The sequence below is a fragment of the Pogoniulus pusillus genome, chromosome 2 (genome assembly GCF_015220805.1).
Source record: "Pogoniulus pusillus isolate bPogPus1 chromosome 2, bPogPus1.pri, whole genome shotgun sequence".
Lineage (NCBI taxonomy): Eukaryota > Metazoa > Chordata > Aves > Piciformes > Lybiidae > Pogoniulus > Pogoniulus pusillus.
Window position 1 is genome coordinate 8,948,864 of NC_087265.1, and position 23,540 is coordinate 8,972,403.

General features: G+C 41.2%; 2 protein-coding genes across 2 annotated transcripts in view; both read left to right on the forward strand.

The window, feature by feature from the left end:
- DARS1 (aspartyl-tRNA synthetase 1) overlaps positions 1 to 2,499 on the forward strand; it is a 40,358-nt gene extending 37,859 nt beyond the window's left edge. Inside the window, exons 15-16 of the mRNA XM_064155712.1 lie at positions 98 to 169; positions 1,844 to 2,499. Of these exons, the coding sequence (XP_064011782.1) occupies positions 98 to 169; positions 1,844 to 1,935 (164 nt within the window). The 3' untranslated portion in view covers positions 1,936 to 2,499. The remainder of the gene's footprint in view (positions 1 to 97; positions 170 to 1,843) is intronic.
- A 5,050-nt stretch (positions 2,500 to 7,549) lies between these two features.
- On the forward strand, positions 7,550 to 23,008 carry MCM6 (minichromosome maintenance complex component 6). Its single transcript, XM_064155723.1, has 17 exons — positions 7,550 to 7,709; positions 8,321 to 8,467; positions 8,974 to 9,084; positions 9,523 to 9,772; positions 10,668 to 10,833; positions 10,920 to 11,065; positions 11,914 to 12,064; positions 12,693 to 12,834; positions 13,813 to 13,954; positions 14,083 to 14,190; positions 14,789 to 14,944; positions 15,970 to 16,098; positions 17,213 to 17,374; positions 19,610 to 19,745; positions 20,306 to 20,473; positions 21,362 to 21,501; positions 22,360 to 23,008. Exons 1-17 carry the CDS (start codon positions 7,600 to 7,602, stop codon positions 22,471 to 22,473), a joined length of 2,478 nt encoding a protein of 825 aa, XP_064011793.1. The 5' UTR covers positions 7,550 to 7,599; the 3' UTR covers positions 22,474 to 23,008.
- Positions 23,009 to 23,540: the final 532 nt, after the last annotated feature.

Genomic DNA, 23,540 nt, shown 5'->3' on the forward strand with positions numbered 1-23,540 from the left:
AAATTGGTAATTTTTCTGTTGAGCAGTCTTCTAGTCACTTGTATGCTTGACTTGGGGTTCATTAAGCAGATGAGAAACATGTCATCTTCTTCTCTAGATTTGGAGAAAATAAAGGCTTACATTGATTCCTTCCGTTTTGGTGCACCTCCACATGCAGGTGGTGGAATAGGTAAGCATCTGTATTTTATTTTGTTTTGTGTTAGCCTGAGCTTAATGAAAACTGTTCAGGCTCAAGAAGGCTTCAGTATGAAATTTGTATTAGTAATGTTATTAGGGAAATGTGTGGAGCTGTTTATTCTGGAGAAATTAAGGAAAGAAACTATAATGTAAGTAAGGATTATCATAAAATAAAAAGCTGAAATATTAATGGCATATTCTGGTAAGTTTAAAATTAGGTATCACAAGAAAAAAAAAGCCAATTTATTTGGTAGGCACATCACTTTCAAATTTGACCAATGAGAAAAAGATAAGGAAGCAGGAAAATACTGTATTATTTGTGAAGTTTGATAGCCTACTAATACCAGAAGACAGCAGTCTCTTAGTGCATTTGATGAAGTTGTTCTGCAGTGATGAGAAATAAGTGATTGCTTCTGTCTTATTTGGTGATTTGACTGAATGTCACTGATCAGTTCTGCTGATGCTAATTATTTCAGTAAAGGTATTGAGGTTTTGTGTCTTGGATGTGAGTATTTTACATATTAAAAAAAGACACAGTTTAGGCATCCTAACGATAACAATTTACAGTTACACACATTGCTTTCATTAGCAGGATGAAATTCCTTCATGCATATGGAAATCAGACATTCTGTAGGTCCTGGACAATAAATACAATCATTTCCTTGATTCAGTCTTTCTGCATCTGCTTTACTTTTGTAAAGTATATTTAGTACATTCTCAGCATGTTCTCAGAAGAACTTCCTAAGCATGGCTCCAGTAAATGGATTAGGTCTGCAATATGCTATAGAAACAACTGGTTTTCTATACCTACAAGATGTGTTGCTTCCATGTAGTACATGTGAGCAGAGACAACATTTGCACGTAACCCAAAATAATTTAGGCCAGTCAGAACAGACATGGAGGTAGCTGAAGCCACATCTCTTCTGCAGAGTAAGTGTTCTTCATGGCACATTCTTGAGGTCAGACCAACTACCAGACAAATAGGAGATGCTGTATTGGGTGGAAACCTTAAAATAGAAGGGCGTTGTGTGAAAAGTAGTATACATTTGGGTTTCATCTCACCTGGGGTGGCTGGGGTGCATATGTGGCCCCATGGATTAGGGCCTTTCATGTTCCACAGTAAACACGTGACCTCTGAGATTTCAGGAAGAAACAGCACAATGATCAGTGAAATATTTAGTATCACCAAGATACCAGGAGTTACACAGGTATGTATTGTTGAATCTACATTTTTGTACTGTAGAGAGTTTGAGATAAGCTTCCCCAAATGTAGGTTTTTACTGTAGTTGCTTATGGCACTTACTCTGAAGCTGTTAAGACTGGTTTGGACTTCTCTACTGCGTTCAAGATAGAGTTGAGTACCCACCTCCCTTTTCAGTTTTCTACACCCATCTTTCTTGAAAATCTGACGTGATTCAGAGTAGGATTGAGTCTCTGGTACCATTGCTTATTGGTACGTGTTCAGGTGAAGTTTGCATCCTGGCAGAAGGTGCTGTATCTAAAATCCTGTACTGTTGGTTCTCCTTTCTGTGGTCAGGTACACTAACACATCTGTGTGTTGGGTTTCACTGGTGTGTCAGGCCAGCTGTACACAGGGAGTAACTTTAGTTTCTTGTTTCAAACAAGAAAACTTGAGTGTACTGATGAGTTCTTTCATTTGTTGCAGGGCTGGAAAGAGTAACCATGCTGTACTTAGGGCTGCATAACGTTCGTCAGACCTCCATGTTCCCACGGGACCCCAAACGACTGACGCCCTGAGATGAGCTGCTTGTGAAAGTTTGAGGTGATTTGTCCTGCAAGTGAGATATGATTGCAAACACAGCCCCTGCTGTCGATAAACCTCTGCTGATTAGAGCATTGTCACATGCAATTAAAAAGACCCAAAACTTCTCATTTACTGAAGTGCCACAATACTTTTTTTTTTAATCCTCAGTTTTTTATTTAAAAGAAGATATTTTAACAGATGAAGACTCTTTGTATTGGCAACTGTGCACATTTTTAAATGAAAATGTGATACTTTCAGTTAGTATTCTGGTGTCACACTAAATTGTATCATGTTTCTAAACATTTTAATAAACGATGCAATAAAAAATCTGCATTTTTAACTTATGCCAGCAGGATTGAATATTCTGAAGTACAGAATTGGCTCAAAGCTAAAATAAATGGCTACTTCCAATTTAATAATCGGAAGAAACCAGACAGTGTTAATTTACAAGAGTGTCAGGCAGAGAAGCAGGTGAGAAGAACATTCTTAACAAAAAGTCTTCATATGAAGTTGTGAAAACAGGTTGCAATAAATCTCTCAAAGTAAATTAGATGCAATATCTGTCTTTTGGTTTTTGCTTTGCATCCTCACAAGAGAACTGTGAATTGATTGAGGTTGTTTGTTGGATGTTTCAACAATGCTATAACTGGCTAAAGTTTAAAATCTATTTTCTGGGTTCCCTTTTTTTTTTAAAGTTGCATACAAGCCATAGGCCTATATTTTATGTTACTCTTTGAGAATGGATAGGAGGTTACACACATGGAATACACAAGGGATATTATATAATATTCTTGGTAAATAAATGAGAGCAGGACCATGTGTTTTCCTGCTTGACCCAGCCACTAAGATAACAAATAAATCAGCAAGTATTTGATACATCTGTTGCCAGTGAAAGAAAAGTAAATTAATGTAAGCCAACCTATTTTTAGTTTCTTTTGCAGTTATAAATGCCATGGGCAGCCCGACTGTTGGACTGTTGCACATTTAGAGAAACTGGGTGTTTCTCTAAGTCAGCTTCTAAAATTCTTTATAGACATCCTTTTTCTGAACTGAATCACTTGCTTTAACCTCCTCAGTTTGCAATGATGCACAAAGCTACTTCTCTTCCTCTTCCAGCCTGAAGGATGAGCCCTGCATTTGAAGAGGAGACAGGTTATTTGAAACTTCTTTTATGGGCTGCCTCTGACAATTATGTTTCAAATTTAGATAATTTTTAAAGTATGGATGCCAGAGAGCAAAAGATTAAATTCCTTATGTGGGCAGTACAATAGACTAACTGTAATCTTAATACACATTTGTAATTCTTGACTTAATTTTTGCTTAACATTTCACATGATGAAGCTTTCAGTGGGAGGCATGGTTTAGACAGTCTGTGTTAGTATTGCTACCTTGATTTTTAAATGTCAGAGAAGTCACATATTGGTTGTGCTACAAAAAGGTCAGTCAGACTGCGTATAAATTGTGTAGAATTTCACAAAAGGGCAAATCATCTTTTGCAGCTGCCATTGAACAAGACTTAATTTTAATGTTTTGTGACAGGAGTTGTCCATTAGAAAACAATCATAGTAAAGGTCAGCTAGGTAAAGTGCTGGAAATGTAGAAGTTAAACTTTGTTTAGAAGTCATACCATTCAAGGAGTAACATACTCTGCAAGTTTGCTTATGGGACTGTTACAATTAATTTACCATGGAATCGTACCCAAATTACTAACTTCAGAATCTTTCAGGCTCCTCAGTTTGTAGTTTACAAAGCTAAGTGGATTATAAACACGTCTTATCACAGACTTAATAGTGATGAATCCAACTTTCAAAACAGTTCCTTATTCAGCTAAGCCAACTGGAATGAATTTAATTTACTTAATGCTGTTCATATGTAACTGGTAATGAATTCCATGTCAGAAGTGCATCCTAATAAGGGGCAAAATTACTGACTTACATTTCACACCACCAAACAAAAAAAATACTCATCAGAAGTGTTTCTTGCTCTAGGTTTGGCAGCAAATACATTGCCTTAACAACTGTGTTTATCCCAATTCTCTAAGAGTTAGCTGAACTCACCTTGTAGTTTGATTTATTCACAGTAGCCACACAAGAACAAGAATTTGGATGGAGAAGCTGATTGCTTTGTATGCAGAAACCTTTCATGCAGTTTTTCATAGCTAACTGAAAGTAATTATGATCATAAATCAAAATGCAAAATGTCCTGAATGCAATCATAACAAGATACTTCAGTAGGAGTTGTGCATTGCTAGAATTTTATTTGAACCCTTGCAAATAGTAATTTCAGAACTTCACATTGCTTTGATAGGTAGCAGCTAGGGTTTGGTAACTCTAAAAAAGTCAAACTTGCATAATCCTTTATTTCCAGTAACTTGCAGGAAGTTCAGCATTTTATATGGAGTTCACATTGCTGCAGCTTCTCCACCAGTTAAAATGTTTTCCTTTTTTTTCCCATAACATAAAGATAGTAATTACAACCAACTTTTTAAACTAAGAAATTATAAAGGATATTGGTGAGGACTCCCCATGGAGTCATCTGATCAAAACAAACACAAAGATGTAGTTTGCCTCTGAGGTTTTAACAAGAAGATTTTTCTGTGAAAGCCCATCTGTGTTCATTGAGCTGTCCAAATCTGCTCAGCAGGAAAGAGGACTGGGGCTGCTCTCATGGAAGCACAGTGAAGGGCTGGTTCCCCATGGATGCACACAGCTTTTAACCTGGGGATTAACCCTAGTGGGTAGCCAAGCCCCATACAGCTGCTTGCTCCCTGCTTACTGGGACAGGGGAAGACGAAAGGAAGAATAAAAACAAGAAATCTTTGTGCTTCAACTGTGGGCCAGTCAATTCCAGGTGTATAGGACACCCTTCCAGGTGAAAACAAACTGTGGCCTGCAGTCCGCTACCAAAGGGAGAATGCAGTATCTATTGTGGCACACTGCTTGGCTGCCCTGGATTCCAATTCATAGTGAGGTTCCAGCATGTTTTGTATGTCAGCACTCAGCAGTAATGTGATTTCAAACTCTCCATGAAGGAATTCATCTTCTTTGGCAGTGAGATACTGCTATTGCAGGTGATTTCTGCAAAGTACACAGCAGAATGCTTTGGGGTTTTTGGCCTCCTGGGATTGTCAAAATTCAACCTGGTGCAACCCAAATCTTGGCTCATAACCATTTGAAGTTACCCATAAAAACCAAGCATTGTATACTCTCAGATTTAACACCATCCAACTTGCAAGCTGAAAGACTAGAAAAATAAGCCTCACAACCAACTTATACTTGTGCACATTTTTGCTAGTGTGAGCTCATAAAATACAGAATTTATTGACTGCAAGTTTTTGCAAAGTTATCAAGTTAATGATTTCTTACGATTTTCTTATTTTCTTTGGATTTGAAAGAGCAGGTAAGCCTAGAACAAACTGCAAACAGTTGGGCATTTTTTCTTCACTTTGCCACCACTTCAGCCCTTAGCCATCTTCAAAAAGAAAAAAAAAAACAAACAACCAACCAAAAATCACAAAGCTGTAATTAAGTACCAAATTGGATTATATGTTACCTGCATTAACAGCAACTTTCAAAGTTGCTAACACAGCCAGAACCTCCACTCTGACTTCAGCAATGAAAAGTGGGCAAAACATGCAGAGCTGAATCTTACTATACCCATCAAACCACAGCTTTGACCATTTTGCAATTAAGACTCTTCTTCACGATACGGCATTTGCACTGTAACACAAAATAACCCCACTGCAGGAAGCTTCTGCTTCTTGCACCTCTTACAGGGTTTCAGAAGTGAAAAGAGTCAGCCCTAGGCTGCCTTAATTACATCAAAGTTCCCAGTTTAGGCAGAGATTAATGACTTTGCAGTTGGCAGAGCGATTCTAAGCAATTTTTCATAGATATTGAAATGGTTCCTGCTGGCAGGCATCATGTGCCACCAGCTGCCATTCAGCAATGGCTGGCAGCCATGGCATCACTTGGCAAATTTATCATACTACCTTAAATGCAACCTTACAGACGTGGAGCCAGGTGTCAAAACTAAGTGCTAAACCTCACCTAGCTTAATTTATATCATTTTCACCTGAGGTTAGTCCTTCAGAAACCAAATGTGCAGCCTACTTAGTGGCTCTTGTCAGCCCGAAGCTGCCTGAAACACCTCCAACACAGTGTAGGGGCTTCCACGGCTCTCTGCTTTCCTCAGCAGCACCCTGGGTGCACTAGTGGAGTTGTAGAATGACAGAATGCTTTTGGTTGGAAGGTCATCTATTCCAACACACCCTGCAGTTAGTGGGGACACCTGTAACAAGATCGAGCCCCATCCAACTTGTCCTTGAATATTGCCAGGAACCAGGCATCTACCACTTTTATGGGTAACCTGTGCCAGTGTTTCACCACTCTCAGTAGTAAATAATTTCTTCTTTACATCTGTCTAGTCTAAATCTCCCCTTGTCCACTCACAACAGGCCCTGCAAAAAAGATCATCCCCACCTTTCCTATAGGCCCCTTTAAGTACTGAAAGGCCACAATGAAGTTTTCTCAGAGCCTTCTCCAAGCTGAACAACCCAAACTTTTTCAGTCTTTATTCACAGAAGAGGTGCTCCAGGTCTGTGATCATATTTGTGTCCCTCTTCCAGACCCATTCCAATAGGTCTATGTCCTATTTGTGCTGAGGACTCCAGAACTGGATGCAGCAGTGCTCTCATCAGAGCCGAGGGGCAGAATCCTCTTCTTTGACATAGTGACCACACTGTTTTGGATACAGTCCAGGATAGGGTTAACTTTCTTGGCTGCAATAATCATAGCATCACTCCAGTTGGAAAAGGTTCTTGAGATCATCAGGTCCAGCCATCATGTAGGCTCTTCACCAGCTTAGTTGCTCTTTTTTGCACCTGCAAAACACAGTTACTGGGTCATGTCCAGCTTTTCATCCAGCACTGTTCTCTGCAGGACTGCTCTTAATCCCTTGATGGACCAGTCTGTATTTGTGTTTGGGATTGCTTGCTGAACTTCAAGGTAAGCTTGGGTCCATCTCTCAAGCCTGTCCATATCGCTCTAGCTGACACCCTTCTCTCCAGCATGTCGACCACAGCGCACAGCTTGGTGTTGCCTGCAAACCCGCTGAGGGTGCACTCGATCCCTCTGTCCAATTCACCGACGACACTTTAGCGGGTCTGCTTTTTGCAGGCCTAGCACCCTGCGAAAGTTGACTGCCGATCGAGACCAAGATGAAGCCACTAAAAGCAAACAGCTATATGCTTATGGCACATCTTCCTCCTCGACCGCAGGCTTGAAGCTTCACTGACAGAAGCAGCCGCCACCAGCCTAAGCCAGCCCCACACTACAGCCTCACCCCCAAGGCCCCGCCGCCTTGCCAGGCACGACCAATGACCGCCAAGCTGCGCCGCGCCTTTGGCGCGAAAACGGCCGAGAAGGGAGGGCCGAGAGGGGGCCGCGAGGCAGTGCTCTGGGGGCTCGCGGCCGCCGATTGGCCGGCGCGGCGAGGCCTATCGGAATGGCGCCCGCTGATTGGCCGGCGCGGCGAGGCTTAGCGGGCCTGCGCCCGCTGATTGGCCGGCGCGGCAGCGCACGCGGGGTGTGCTGTGGCGCGAACGGGCTCGCGGCCGGGCTGACGCTGAGACAGCTGCAGCAGTAGCGGTAGCCGGGATGGATCTGGCGGTAGCGGTGGGGGACACGGGTGCAACTCAGCAGCACCAGCAGCTCCGCGATGAGGTGGCCGAGAAATGCCAGAAGTTGTTCCAGGACTTTTTAGAAGAGTGAGTACGGGGGACAGGGCTGTCAGGAGGCGGCGGCGGGCCGCCAGCGCCTCACAGGAGGGGCCGCCATTTGGCGAGGTTGAGATTCCGTCGGGGCCTGCAGCAACAGCCCCGCGTGTGTCAGTCAGGAAAGCTCTCGGGTTGCCTGGGCTCGCCGCTGAGGGGTCTCTGGGGAGTGCAGTGCCGCCTCCCTTCCTAGGCGGGTTTTGGGGGGACTTTGGCAGGCGCATCCAGCCTGTTTTGTGACAGCCAGGTTGCGGATGCCTTTGGCGGCTTCGTTACACCGTAGTATGTCAGACTCCCAACCTTTTGCTTCCCGAGGGACTCTTCAGTTACAAGCAAGGAACCTATTAACATCACCATGAGGAACATAAAGCCAAACCCGTTTTGTTGGTGCAAAGTCATTGGTAAACCATAAGTAAAGTTCAGTGTTTCAGACTACCTGTATGAATTGCAGATCCGGTGTTCTGTGCTGGGCTTTTTTCAGAATGGATTAGCAAGGGGGGCAGGAGAAGTATTGTTGGAAGAGATGTTTGCAAAGGAATGTAGGGTGCTGCTGTTCTCTTGCATGCTCTGTAACGTGTGTGATCCTTTTCCTGAACCACTTCCAGGTTTCAGAACAGCGATGGGGAGGTCAAATACCTGCGTGATGCCGAGGAACTGATTCGTCCAGAGCGAAACACATTGATCGTCAGCTTTGCAGATTTGGAGCAGTTCAATCAGCAGCTTTCTACCACTGTTCAGGAGGAATTTTACAGGTAAAATGTGGCGATCACAGCAGCATCGCTTAGCCCACAGGTCGTCTCAGGCCCATAGTGTCCTAAGTGTTAAGTGAAAACTGAGTGGTTTATCTGCTTTCTGTGTCCTGAGAATACTTCTATTTACTTTTTGTTTATATCTTAATGGATTCCTCTCAGGAAAACATTAGTTAACTAGGCATTTAGCCTAGTAAATAAGTTATGATGGTTAGTAGGAGGATACAGAATAAACTCTAAAACTTTTTGTTCTGAAAATATTTTAATAAGTCACTGGCTTATTTTGAGTATCTACTTCTTAATGCAAGGCTAAAAGTGTCATAAAATGAGACTGTTTTCAGATAATGTAAAATTGGATTATTATGCAGTCCTCTCATATTTGGATTAATTTTTGTGTGTTCTTGCATCATGTGGCAGTGAAAGCCAGAACCTAGAGATGCACAGTCCAAGCCTTTGATGTGGTGTGAAGCAAATAAGGCATTTTGATAGACTTCTTTCCTCTGTTTCAGGGTTTATCCTTACCTCTGCCGTGCAGTAAAGATTTTTGCCAGGGACCATGGAAATGTTCCTTCAAACAAAGACTTCTATGTTGCATTCCAAGACCTACCTACCAGACACAAGTAAGATGATTTTTAATTCCAGAAACTTGTGCATTTGTACTACTGGGAAAACATGCATTTGACTAAGACAGTTGAGAAGTTGACTGATCTTGTGCAGGATGCCTTTTTAAAACAGTTATTTATTTCTGAATCTTACTCAGGTACTTGCATTCATCATATTCCACAAACAAATGTGTCTTCTCTAATTAAAGAAAAGGCTATGTTGCTTTTGAAGTACCAGTGAAGAAACTTTTGGGTTGAACTTCAGAATTAATCTAAAATGTTAGTAAAATTATGACGTTATAATATATTCTAAGAACTTTTGTTTCTTTTGTCTGTTTACAACTGTTTAGTCAGGGACTGAAAGGAGCTGTGTGGCATCTTAGTATTTGGGCAGTACTCTGGGCCTGAAAATGTCAACTCAAGATTTTGAACCTTACAAATTTCTTTTTTAAACAGAATTAGAGAACTGACATCAGCAAAAATTGGCTCCCTGACACGTATCAGCGGACAGGTAGTACGTACCCACCCAGTCCACCCTGAGCTTGTGAGTGGAACCTTCCTGTGCCTCGACTGTCAGACAGTGATTAAAGATGTGGAGCAGCAATTTAAATACACACAGCCAAACATCTGCAGAAACCCAGTCTGTGCCAACAGAAGGAGATTCCTGCTGGACACAAACAAATCAAGATTTGTTGATTTCCAAAAGGTACAGTAGTCAAGTTGGGGGACTGTGCTGGTATTGCAGGGACAAAGGCTTGCTGTGGGCTGAAGGCCATCAGTTGTTTGGAGTCAGCCAGGATAGCTGCCCTGAGCTGGCTACAGGTGTATCCCAGACTATAAACCTCACACTCAGTATGAAAAGAGGAGTTTGCTACGCTGAATTTAGCTTTGTGTACTTTATATTGGCATTGGTATTGATTTGGCTGTTTCATTAAATCAACTTTCTTTTCAGCCTCTGCTCTGGTTTAGTCCCAGGTAAGAGCTAAACACAGACAGAACCAGTGACAAATAGGAATGTTTGCATGGTACTTAAAAGGTGTTGTTTATCCTGCTGCATGTTGAGGACAGTTAATTTTGGTTCCGTCAGCATCAAGAAAAGACCTTAAGAAGAGGCACTGGAATTTCTGCCATTTTCTTTCTCTGGGAGGGTTATGTTTAAATGTGGGAAATGATGCATAGTTTCAAAGCAGTTTTGCTGTTTGACATTTGTTGCCTAAGCAAGCCACTGAAAACCCAGATATTTGAGCCGTTTTTAGTCTTGTGTTGCAGGGTACATCATGTGTGTTTGTTTTGATTTAGTCTTCTCAGTTCATTTACTGTACCAAATCCTACTCACTTCACATCCTTCAGTAACATTTTGGGTCAGTCACATTAGCTGGAGTCTTCAAATTGCTTTTCCTAACCCTCAGAATTGTCATTGTGGCTCCCCTCTGAAGTTTCTCCAAGACTCCTTAGGTACTCATTACTGAAAGGACTTTTGGTTTGTCTTGCTGTAAGAGGAATTTCGCAGTTGACATGGATCGCAGCATTCTAATGATACTTAGTATGTTTATTGGCAGCTTAGCTTTTGAAGCAGTGCTCAACATTTCCACCTCCCCTAGGTTCGCATCCAGGAGACGCAGGCTGAGCTGCCTCGCGGCAGCATTCCTCGCAGCATGGAGGTGATCCTGCGTGCAGAGGCAGTGGAGTCTGCTCAGGCAGGTGACAAATGTGACTTCACTGGGTCGCTGATTGTTGTGCCTGATGTGTCCCAGCTCGCAACACCAGGTTGGTTGCTACTGCTCGCGGCCTCCATGACCTGTCCCTCCTGCTTGCGTTGGGAGCCGCTGTTCTGACTCCCACTCTGATGGCAGGGGTGCGCGCAGAAACCAGCGCCCGGTTGAGTGGGACAGAGGGCTACGAAACTGAAGGCATCCGAGGACTTCGTGCCCTTGGCGTCAGAGAGCTATCCTATAAGCTGGTCTTTCTAGCTTGTTACGTTGCACCGACAAATCCACGGGTGAGTCTGGAAAGAAACTAGTTGTAAAGGTGTTGATGATTCCTGGTCTGCATGGTTTTACCTCAAAATGGGAGTGAGAATGGGTCAAGCGTTGAATATGTATGTGTGCCACCTTCCTGTGTCTTGGACTGTCTTTATATTCTGATGGATTTGGTTACCAAGTGGTTTTGGTTGTCTTTATTGCTCACAGCAGCTTTCACAAATGTGGTTATTTGCCAACGTTATCAGTTTATTCTAAAGAGCTAACTGGCACATTTATTTCCATTCAGCTTTCATCCATTTCTGCTGTGTTTCCTTTTCCTCCTCTTGCTTTATTTTGTCATGGGGAAAACAGTTGATTTTTTTCTTGTTCCCTCTAGTTTAGCACGTAACATCTTGGGATGTTGCTACTACATAATAAAAAGTACTGACTATGTCTGGGTTTTAGCACGGTATGATACTTTAATCTAGAATTCTGCTGTCAGATTGACTTAATTATAGGATAAAAATGGCATCTGTATCTTCTGGGTATTGAACTTTCCTGCCTCATTCCAGAGTAATGGAAGACCCTGTAAATTCCAGTTAATAAAGAGTGCTTACAAAGGCAAAATCTAGCTAAAGGACACTGTACTGATTTACTCTTATCTTGATAAGCATCTCTTGTGTTTTTATCACTAAATGAAGTTACTCTCCACTGCTTTTTGCCTCCCAGGAAACTGTCTATTTGTTTTTAAAGTATAAGGTGATGAAATTCTTTAGCCTAAGGTCAGCTTATAGAGCAAGGTTTTGCAACCTGACTGCAGTACTTGACATTCAGTAGTGACCATGCTACTGCTTTTTTTAATGTATTTTTAATTTTCTTTGTTAAGTTTGGTGGAAAAGAGCTCCGAGATGAAGAACAGACTGCAGAAAGCATTAAAAACCAAATGTCTGTGAAAGAGTGGGAAAAAGTTTTTGAAATGAGCCAAGATAAGAACCTTTACCATAACCTGTGTACCAGCCTCTTCCCCACTATCCATGGTAAGAGTCTAGTTGTTGTTTCAGAGGGGAAAGATTTCAACTGTGAAAATATTCATGCTTTTTGCTGTCCCTGTGGTGCCATTTTGGGAAAGCTTGGAAACCCTGTTCCAGCTACCACTAGTTACGCTAGAAAGGGAGGATCTGTTTCCTGAGTGCTTGTTGGCTTTAATCACTAAGGCCTGGAAGACCAAAATGGTTGATTTTGCTATTGGCTGATCTACTACTAACCCTTACAGCTAACAGTTGGATCTGTTTTATATGAGTTTCCTTTGAAAGATTTCAGGGTTTTGAATACTGGCGTGCTGTTGTGTATGCATGTGTGTGTGTGTGTATTTGCAGTTGTCTGTCTGAGAGCTGCTCTGAATACTTAGATTCATTATCTCTAAAAACTCTGATCAGCTCTGTGTTCTGAACCACTGTAACATGAAGAAATTGAGTCCCTTTCTGGGTCATTCTTTGAATCTGTTAAGCACATGAACGCAGTTCTAGTGGGTGTTTAGGGAATAGAGAGCATTTGGGCACATACACTCAGAATCTGCCTAGAATTCTAGTGGGTTGAAGTTGTTTTAAGTAGGAAAAATGTGGAGTTTTCTTCAAGTGTTTTAGTTAACTGTCTTTTCTGGGACAGGTAATGATGAAGTGAAACGAGGAGTCCTGCTGATGCTTTTTGGAGGAGTTCCTAAGACCACTTCAGAAGGCACTTCACTGCGTGGGGACATCAATGTTTGTGTTGTTGGTGATCCAAGTACAGCCAAGAGTCAGTTTCTAAAGTAAGCATCTCATTAAAGCTCAGTATTTAAATACTGCCCAGTGTGACTAGAGCTATAAATATGCACTGTGCTTTTTAGGTACTAAACAGAGGAAAGGGAAGTAAAATGCTTAAGAATGTTTTCCAGTAGTTGTTTGGATGTGATTGAAGTATTTAAATAGGGCTGAAACTCAACCAGCCCCTGTGGTAATAGCAAAGAATGAATTATTTTTTTTTCATTGTAGTCCTTTACATAGTAATAAAACTATGAATTTCCAAATCTTCTCAGAAGTCATTGAGTGTTAAAAATACAAAATCTATTGCACATTTTAAAATAACAGAGACAGATGAAGTAATGATTAACTTTTCCTCTATTTTAACCTAGTCTAAATTGGTGGGTGCCAACACTTTGAACAAGTAGAAAACTATTAGTCCTGAAAAATAAATATTAAATAATTATGTTCTATGCTACACCTTATAATGCTTTTTTAACTGGAAGTTCTACTTAATATGTTTATGTTTTATCATGATGTTTATTTACCTCTGCTTTGTTCTCCATGAAACTGAGCCTTGCACCACATGCTGCAGCTCAGACATGTAGAGGCACCACAAAAGCTGCTTTGGGCTGCCTGTGGTCAGTCTCACTGCTTCCTGCTGAGAAACCATTTACTCTTTGTGCTGACATTTACCTGACCTGTAAGCATTAGCTACTGAAGTCAGCAGAAAACTTGTGGGAGGAGGTCAGGATTATTTTTTTCTGCTAGTGTAATCGCAAGTAAATAACAGACCAGTGATAGCGAGCAGCTAGATAAGGAAGAATTTCCAAGGCTGACACAAACATCAGCAGAGGTGGGAGGGCCTACCTCAATATTTGCTTCCTGAAGGAAGGAACAAGTCCTGGCCTAAGAGGTTGAAAGTAGCACTACATTTCAGTTACCTTGGTTTTGCAGGTTTTAATCTCACTTTTACACCTTGTTCCTCACTGTTAACTTCTCCATAGACATGTGGATGAGTTCAGCCCTCGTGCTGTGTACACCAGTGGGAAAGCCTCCAGTGCAGCTGGTCTAACAGCAGCTGTTGTAAAAGATGAGGAGTCTCATGAATTTGTCATTGAAGCTGGAGCACTGATGCTGGCAGATAATGTGAGTCCAGGAACTAGAGAATTTTCTGCATCCCTGAAATGTTTTTGGTTAGTGATGAAGAGCCCCAAATTGTCTTTTCAAAAGTGACTAAATTTGGGTGACTTTGGTTATTTATTTTTCCATTGCAGGGGGTTTGTTGTATTGATGAGTTTGACAAAATGGATGTACGGGATCAAGTAGCCATTCATGAAGCCATGGAGCAGCAGACTATATCCATTACTAAAGCAGGAGTAAAGGTATCTTGCACTGTTACTTAGGTTGTGTAGGCTGCATCTATCACTCGGCTGCTTTTCGCAATCACTGATCTAGTGTCATCTGTAAGACTTTTTTTGTCAGCTCTTCAGCTACCTCACTGTGGCAGGACAGAGATCATATGCTTGAAAAGTTTTTGTGCCACATGCCCCCAAAAAAGATCAGAAATGTTACTGAAAGGAAAAAGATCCAATTGTGGACAGTAAACACAAAGTGGAAAAATCCTCACCATGAAGTAACCCTGAAAGAGGGTCTAGATGTGTGTGTTTGTACAAGTAAAGATGGTGTTTTCACTATGAAAAACAGGGTATTGTGCAAAGCAGATACAAGGGCTTGTTTCAGTATCGTTTGCAACAGTGTTACAACATTAAAGTATTGATTCATCAAACTGTGTCTTGTGGCAGAGAGCTGCTTATAAAAGGCTGCTTAGAAGTTTGAGCTCTTCTGAGGAGTGGTGGTTGTAGTACCTCCAATGAAACTCTGTCTAAAACATGTGTTGACCCATTTGAATTGCTATGACTTGGTTGAGCAAATGGACACAGAGGGTACTATTTAATTACTTTTTTTTATCCCCATTGTTAGGCTACCCTGAATGCCAGGACCTCCATTTTGGCTGCAGCAAACCCAGTTGGTGGGCGCTATGACAGATCCAAGTCACTGAAACAGAATATAAACCTGTCAGCTCCCATCATGTCTCGCTTTGATCTCTTCTTTATCCTTGTGGATGAATGCAATGAGGTAAGTTTTAAGGAACTGTAGAATAATGTATGTCAGAAATGACCTCTGGTGTTCAGTAGTCTAACCTCATGCTCAGTGGGTCAGGTTGCCAAGATTTTGACCTGGTGAGTTTTGAGTATCTCTAAGAATGGAGATTCTGCAGCCTCTCTTAGTCCCCCACTGTAGTGTTTGACAGCTCTCTTGTATTTAAAAAAAACCAAAGCCTATAGCTACTCAGAATTTCTCATGGTTCACTTGTTGCCCCTTGTCAGTCTGCTTCTAAGAACAACTTGGCTCCATCACATCCATGGTTGCCCATGAAGTAGTTTCTTTTCAAGCTGAACAAACCTAGCTCTTTCAACCTCTCCTCATACATCATGTGCTTCTGCCTTCTGACCATCTCGATGGCCCTCTGAACTCTTAGGTGAAGCTGATCTTGTAAGAGCATCTTGCTTGTGCTTCTGTCAGCGAAGTTAGAAGCTGGCAGTACAAATTGGAGCACACTGCTGAATACAAGGATACTGCCTTCTCATCCTGTGGCAATTTGACCTGCAAACTTAATACCATTAGTCATTTTTACAAATGGCTGGTCACTAAGGCTGAGACTGCCACCAGCTGTTTATGTGGTGTTTGCCTTGGGAAGGGGTGAGATGCAGAGATTATTGTTGGTTCAGCACTGTTCTCTGTGCTGCTTTGCCCAGAATGATTATCTGTTTGGGAAGGGGCTGATGAAAGAGACAGTAGGCTGAAAAAGAAAAAAGCAGTTCCCACACTTCAGAATGCTGCTGTCTGCCAGTTCTCTGTCTTGCTTGTAGCCCAGGAGGGTTCCAAGATGTTATAAATCCTAAAACTACCTTTTATCCCTTTTCTGATATATTTTCTTGTATAAAAAACCTCCATTCTTCAGGCAGAAAGCTTGGCTTCTGACAAGACCAGCTTTGCCAGGAGGAGTGCAAGTGAGGGAGGGGAATGGGAAGGAAGAATACTGCTGCTATTTGGATGTTGGGGAGACATGGAAATGATCTGACAGAACAATGATATCCTAGGTCACAGATTATGCCATCGCCAGACGCATAGTGGATCTGCATTCCAGAGTGGAAGAATCTGTTGATCGTGTCTATTCATTAGATGACATCAGAAGGTACCTACTGTTTGCAAGGCAGTTTAAACCAAAGGTAATTCTACTTTCCTGTATAAGTTGCTCTGTATGAGTAGGTCCAAAGGAGTAGTCTCTCTGTAGCATGTGCTTTTCCAGCCAATGCAAAGACAATTACTATAGTGCTCTCAAGGAATAAAGGCATGAACTACAATAATGCCTAGAAATACAGCATATTTTGGAGCCATCTACTCCAGTTTTTGAACTCCAGAAACTCACACAGCCCTGCTGAGACTGTTACATCAATAATCTTAACTGCTATACTAAATAACTCATACTTTAGTAGTCTTAACTTTAGTGGCAGTTCTTAACCTCTGCATAAAATGAATGAAGAGTTCTTTCATAGTTTCCTTATGCCTCAAGGACACAGCTTATTCCATACAGCTTCTGCAGAGATTTTTGTACCTTACTGACTTGCTGCTTGCCTTTGTTTTAAAAGGGTAGTGTTCCTCAATATTTCTTTGCTTTCTTTTTGCTAAAATACAGAACACAGAAAATTGTTCTAAGTGCACATTTTTGTGATCTATCTAAATAGCAGCTTGGCTGGGCTGTGTTAGATTTATTTGACTTTTTTTTCAGACATTATTCTAAATAGAGTTTTCAAGTGGAAGGAAAAGACATTTTTCCTTTATAGTTTTGAAAACTCCCTATTTCATTTCCATGTGGTTGGGAATTTGTTTTCCAGCTGGTTCTGTGTATATGCAGATAGACTCAGCTTTAAAAGCATGTACACAAGGCTGTAGTCAGTGTTGGTATGTCAAGCGTGTGCTTGTGCTTGTATTTGCATCCAGAATGAAAGGTAAAAAGGTATGGAGCAGTCCAGCAGAGAGACAGAAAGCATGCCTGGAGCCAAGTCAGTGTAACAGGGAAACAGAAATGGTCATATATCTAGTGTTAAGTAATTAATACATCAGTGTACTTATTGTAATATCATTGTTACTGTAGTCATTATTGCAAGCTAATTTGAACATAGTATGATTGCTACTTATCTATAGTATGTGTGTAGCATAGACTCTATCAGAGAAAAGCAGTAGGTAGTATGGAAAAGTCTGGGAACTGACAGTCTGGTGCAGGAAGAATGGACTTTAACACTTGTAACATGGCTAACTGTCACATTGCCTTATGTTACAAAGATATCTAAGGAGTCAGAGGACTTTATAGTGGAGCAGTATAAACGTCTACGGCAGCGCGATGGCTCTGGAGTGACCAAGTCATCCTGGAGGATCACGGTGCGCCAGTTGGAGAGCATGATTCGGCTGTCTGAAGCCATGGCCCGTATGCACTGCTGTGATGAGGTACCTGGCCTTTGATGAAAGTTTATAGAAGTTTTTATACAACTGGTGGGAGTTCTGGCTTTGCAATTGGAGTGTGGTATTGTACATCTTTAAATCATAGAATGGTGGGGGTTGGAAGGGATTCCAGAGATCATTGAGTCCAATTCCCTTGCCAAAGCAGGATCATAGAATCATAAAATGGTTTTGTACACCCCCAGGGAGAAAACCTCCACAACTTCTCTGGGCAACCTATTCCAGAATGTCACCACTCTGATACTGAAGAACTTATTCTTAAGATCCAGTCTGAACCTACTCTCCCTCAGCTTAAAACCATTCCCCCTTGTCCTGTCACTAGGCACCCTTATGAAGAGTCCCCCTCCAGCCTTCCTGTAGGATCACTTCAGGTATTGAAAAGCAGCTATAGGGTCCTCCTGGAGTCATCTCAATGCTGACCAACCCAGTTCCTTCAGCCTATCCGCATAGCAGAGCTCTTCCAGTCCTTGGTCCATCTTTGCGGCCCTCCTTTGGGTTCACTCTTAACAGCTGTGTCCTCCTTATGATGGGGACACAAGAGATGGGTCACCTAGGGCAGGTCACACAGGAACACATCCACATGGACCTTGAAAGCCTTAAGAGGAGACTCCACAGCATCTCTGGGCAGCCTGCTCCAGTTCTCTGTCACCCTTACAGTTAAAAAGTTTTTTCTCATGTTGAGATGGAACTTCCTGTGTTCTAGTTGCCCCTCATCCTATAACAGAACACTACTGAAAAGGGGCTGGCCCCTTCTTGACACATGCCCTTCAAATATTTGTAAACATTAATGAGATCTTCTCTCAGGCTTTTGTTTTCCAAACAGTCTCAGGTCTCTCAGTCTTTCCTAATAAGATAGATATTCCACTCCCTTAATCATCCTCATAGCTCTCACTTGGACACACTCTAGTATATCCCTATCCCTCTTGAACTGTTACAGTACTCCAGATGTGTTGTCACCAGGGCAAAGTAGAGGGGGAGAAGAACCTCCCTCAACATGCTGGTCACACTCTTCTTAATGCACCCCAGTGTGCTATTGGTCTTCTTGGACCCGCATGGGCACATTACTGTCCTGAGGGTCATTTATTGTCCACTAGGACTCCAAAGTCCTTCTTCATGAAGCTGCTTTCCAGCAGGTCAGTCCTATGGGTAAGGGAGCTTGGGTCATGTTTTCTTGTGTGATGTGGTCATAGTCTGTTTTGGTTTGGGTTGTGGGTGGGTTTTTTTGTTTGTTTTGGTTTTGTTTGCTTGTTAAGGCATAAATACTCTTTTTAAGGTATTTGTTGTAAAAACTGGTCCAAACTGAGAACATGTTCAGTTTTGTTTTTTTTTTCATCACTGTGGTATCAGTGGTCTCTGCTTGCTACCTGTCAAATCATGACAAATAGGAAGAACAGTTATCACTTGGTATCAGCCAGGGCTCTTAGCGTTGTTTCTCCTAATTGTGTGTAGTTTGTTTGTCTCAGAGCTCTCTTCCATCTGCAGTCTAAAGAGTCAAAGGTCATCAAAATACCTGAACCTCCCTAAAAGCACCTGAATTTGTGACCTGAGCTTCTCTTCCCTTCAGCTACCTTTGAATTGTATAGTGTGTAGCTGTTAAATAGTGTGACTGTTACCCATCTAGGCCCTGCTTTAAAACTCTGTATTCTTTCTGAAATGTTGGCTAGGGGCTGTATGACACATACAGTGACAGAAACATGCTTGCTGGTTGTGTAAGAAGGACATTGTTGGGTTCTAAAAAAGAACTCCCTTAAATTCAGCTTAAGAGGAAGAGGATAGCTCTAGTGGTGGTTTTTCCAGTTCCAAAGAAGACTCATTACATCTGGATGGATTTTTTTTCCATGTTGTTTCTATTCAGACCCATTTCTTTAGAATCATAGAATCAACCAGGTTGGAAGAGACCTCTAAGATCATCCATGTTTTGTGCTCCACTGATCTTTCTTCAAAATGTTCCTGCCCTAAGTGAAAACTTCATTGACTTCACATTACCACCAAAGATTCATTAGGCTGCTTATTCTCTCCATAAGCTTGTGTGAACTCAATATTTGTAGTGGGATATAATTTGACTTGAGAGTCTTTACTTCTTAGGATTACTCAGATGAGTAGCAAGGCCCTTTGTCAGCATTAGAGGTGAGTCTCTGGAGCTATTGGGTAGGGGGAAAGGAGTCTTTAACACTAGAGGAGCCACTATGCCTACCTAATTGTGTTTTTTCAAATCTTTCCCAGGTTCACCCAAAACATGTAAAGGAAGCTTTCAGGCTTTTAAATAAGTCAATCATTAGAGTTGAGACTCCTGACATCAATTTAGACCAAGATGATGAACAACAAATGGAGGATCAAGAGGACCAAGATGGAGTTAATGGTAATTTGTATAGATTTTTTTCAAAGGAGAAGTGCTTCCAGCTTTTACAGCTTACTTGGTTTGAGATTATGCCAGCAGGAAGACACAGACTCCACACAATTCAATGTGAACTCCACTGGAGATCTTTATTGTTGGCTCTGCCTATGTTTGTATAGTCTTGAGCACAGAGCACACACTTGCACATTAGTACAGTCTAGGTGAGTACAGCCTTGTCTTTTACATAAATCATGCCTTGTTTTTCCCCTTAGCCAAATGTCCCACTGTTTTTCCTTCCCTGTGGGAGGCATCCTGAAGCCATGGGAATGAAGGTCAAATGCTTATACACTGCTCGCTATGATTCTCTCTTACACTGCATTCCCACAAGGTTATGCCTCTCTTGAGTTTCTCACCTATTTCCCATTTAATATAAAGAAAAATCTAGAAATTTTGACTCCTTAAGTCTGTTACTACTTCAGTCTCCCTCTGAATCCACTCACCTGGTTAGTCAATGCACCACTTTTCAAGTGACTCAGACTGTTTAACAGCTAAAAGGATTTAAACCTGGGCATATGTCCAAACAGGTGAAGCAGAAGCTCCAGATGGTGTCAATGGTCTTGTGAATGGGATCAATGGCCATTCTGAGGATGCAAACAAGGATGCTGCACCCAAAGCTTCTCTTAGATTGGGCTTCTCTGAGTATCGACGGATCTCTAATCTCCTGGTGCTGCACCTCAGGAAAGCAGAGGAAGGTAAGAATTTGCTAAAAAGGTAGAAGACCCTGAGTTCAGGGTGCAGCTGTGACTCTGTCTCATGCTGCTGCACTTGGCATTGTTGTGCCTACTGAGACACCAAACTTGTTAGTTCAGATGTGAACCTGTACACATGTTGCTGTGCTACATCTGATAATGAAGATAAGACTTACTGGATTTTATAGCTCTGGTATCTTTAGTCATTTGTCAAAATCCAGTAAGTCAGGGAGCATATTAACACAGCAGATTCAGAAAAGAATGTGTAGCATTTCTGGCTATGAGTCAACAGCAATTAAAAACTATAGCAAAAGTTTTAATGTATGCCAGCAACCACAGCTTAGAATATACTTAACCAGCATATGCCAAACGCCTGCATCCTTTCTGGGGAGGTGAAACACACTGCAGTTTCAATGAGGCTGGTCTTGCAACAACATGCAGCAGTCATAGCATATACCAGTGCTATAAAGGTTTGGAAGGGTTTGGAGACTACAACATCTGTTCAGAATGCTGAACAGGACTTTGGTTTTGTGCAACAGTGATTTTCTTTTACCCTTACTTAGAGGATAGTTATACAAGAACTATTTTTTCTTACAGCCAAAGGCTGATGTGGTTGTTAGGCTGTGTGTTTAATGTGTAAGCTACTTGGATGCATAGAACTGAAAGCTTCAATTCTCAGTCTAAGAATCTCCAATTAAACCATCACACAACAGCCTCCTGTACAAAACATGATGATTGAAGAAACAGAAGGCACTCTGATGGTTCTTAAGCATCTTAAAAAAACCTCTTCCTCTCTTTAGCACTGTAAATATTAACATAGAAATGCTTTTCTCCTTCTGTTTGTATGGTGTCTTACTGCTGCTCTGTTTGTGCACATTATTCTCTTTGCAGAAGAGGATGATTCAGCACTGAAGAAGAGTGAACTTATTAATTGGTATCTAAAGGAAATTGAATCTGAAATAGAATCTGAAGAAGAACTAATAAATAAAAAGAAGATCATAGAGAAAATCATTCACCGACTTACACATTATGTAGGTATAGAGTTGTCTGGATAGTGAAAAAGAGGATTAACTTCTGTAATGCAATGATTCATTTTTGATGGAGTACATGCCTAATTTGAGAAATAGCTTTTCTGCTTCTGTGTTGTTGATGCATGTACCTCCTTTGTTTAATACCTGTGAAAAATAATTACAGAGAAACCACTGAAATATATTAGAGACATGTATAGGTTTCAAGTACCAAATTATGTCCCTATAGAAGTGACATTTTCCTATGTATCTGTGATGTTAGTTCCATTAGGATACAGAAACACAAAGAATGTATTATTCAGTGGATAGCTTTAAGTCATGGAGACTCTAGTGCAGTTTGGAGGAAAAAGTATGAAAACAAATATTTTCATTTCTAAAGGTATAAATGCACTAGATGGCAGTGTTCCTAGCAAGATGATATGATGTAGGAGGTTTTCACTGAATGTAATTGTTAGCATTAGAAAGGGCATTCACAATTTGAAGGGTTAAATAATTCTTGGAATCATGATGACCTTAGAAGTCTTTCCATACTTAAAGTCCAACTTTTTACCCAACACCTCTGTGACCACTACACCATGCCCTGAAGTGCCACATCTACTCATTTTTTGAACACCTCCAAGGATGGCGACTCCACCACTTCCCTGGGCAACCTGTTCCAATGCCTGACTACTCTTTCAATAAAGGAATGTTTCCTAATGTCCAGGCTAAACTTTCCCTGTCACAGCCTGAGGCCATTACTGCTTGTCTTGTTGTTAGTTAATTGGGAGAAGGGGCCAGTTCATCAGTGAAAGAAGATGCCTTTCAAAACATACATACAAACCTTTCTGTTCTTATTTGAATACCAATTTTTATTTGTTGCAGGACCACATTCTGATAGAACTGTCCCAGTCAGGGCTGAGAGGATCCAGTGAAGAGGAGACATTTGATGAAGATCCATACCTGGTTGTCAATCCAAACTACCTGCTGGAAGACTAAGGGCTGAGAGGTGGATTGTAGAGCTGACTGGTTATGTGTTGGAAGACACATTCTTTTCTTGCAATGGTTGCTGTATTGCTAACACCTGAAACTTAGGAATACTTAACTGTGGAACACACCAGTGTGCAGTTAGCAGTATATGATTGCTCATTTACACTGAGCATACCTGGGAAGCTTTAAAAGAAATGCCACACAGTCTTATTAATTCTCAATTTCAATGCCATCATTGAGAGGCAGAGAGGCGTCATTCAGTAGCTCTTCTTGGAATCAAGCTGTGTAGATGCTTCTGTTCTAAATGAGATGAAATTTACGTTGTTCTTCTATTGTATTTAGTAGACCTTTTATGCTGTAGATTTTCTACTGTTTTTCTTATTAACAGAAATAAAAGACCATTAAATGTCTGGAGGTGTTTGGGGGTGGATTTGTTGTCGGTCATATGTGGGGTTGCTATTTTGATGCCTGTGTTTTGAGGCTGAAAAAGTAGTGATCCAAGTGTTTAGTGTCTAAAGGATGATTAAATTTCAAGGATAACAGATGCTGGTTTTCTGAGAAGTTTTTTCATTTCCAGTAACAGATAATGAGAGACTTTGATTGCTTCTCTTTCTTTTCAGATGGACTAAAGATGTGTGTTCTCCTGTTGTGTATGTAAAATAGGAAATAGCCAAGGCCAAAGCAAAGCTTTAAGTCAAGAGGTCAGAAACTCCCATCTTGATGAATATCTTGCCTTGTAAGTGAATTGAAAATCCATCATTTATGAGGGGTTTTTAAGACCATATTTGTAAGCTTGTTTATAGATTTTTTCCTTTTAATTATTACTATTTTTAATATGAAAGTTTTGCTTACATTTCTGTTGTTCTCAAGTATTTGCTTTATGTTATGGAATTAGAAATAACTGCTTCTGAAGCAGGTTCAGAAGTGGAGCTCATTTGTAAGGCCTTGTTCGTGTTAGCGTCTCCCAGCTTTGGAGAGAGATGCCTTATCTTTATGCTTACTTAGGCCGAGGTGTATTTAAGGAGTGGAAGGAGCCATAACTTTTTGTCACTAACTCTCCCTGCAGTAACTTCATT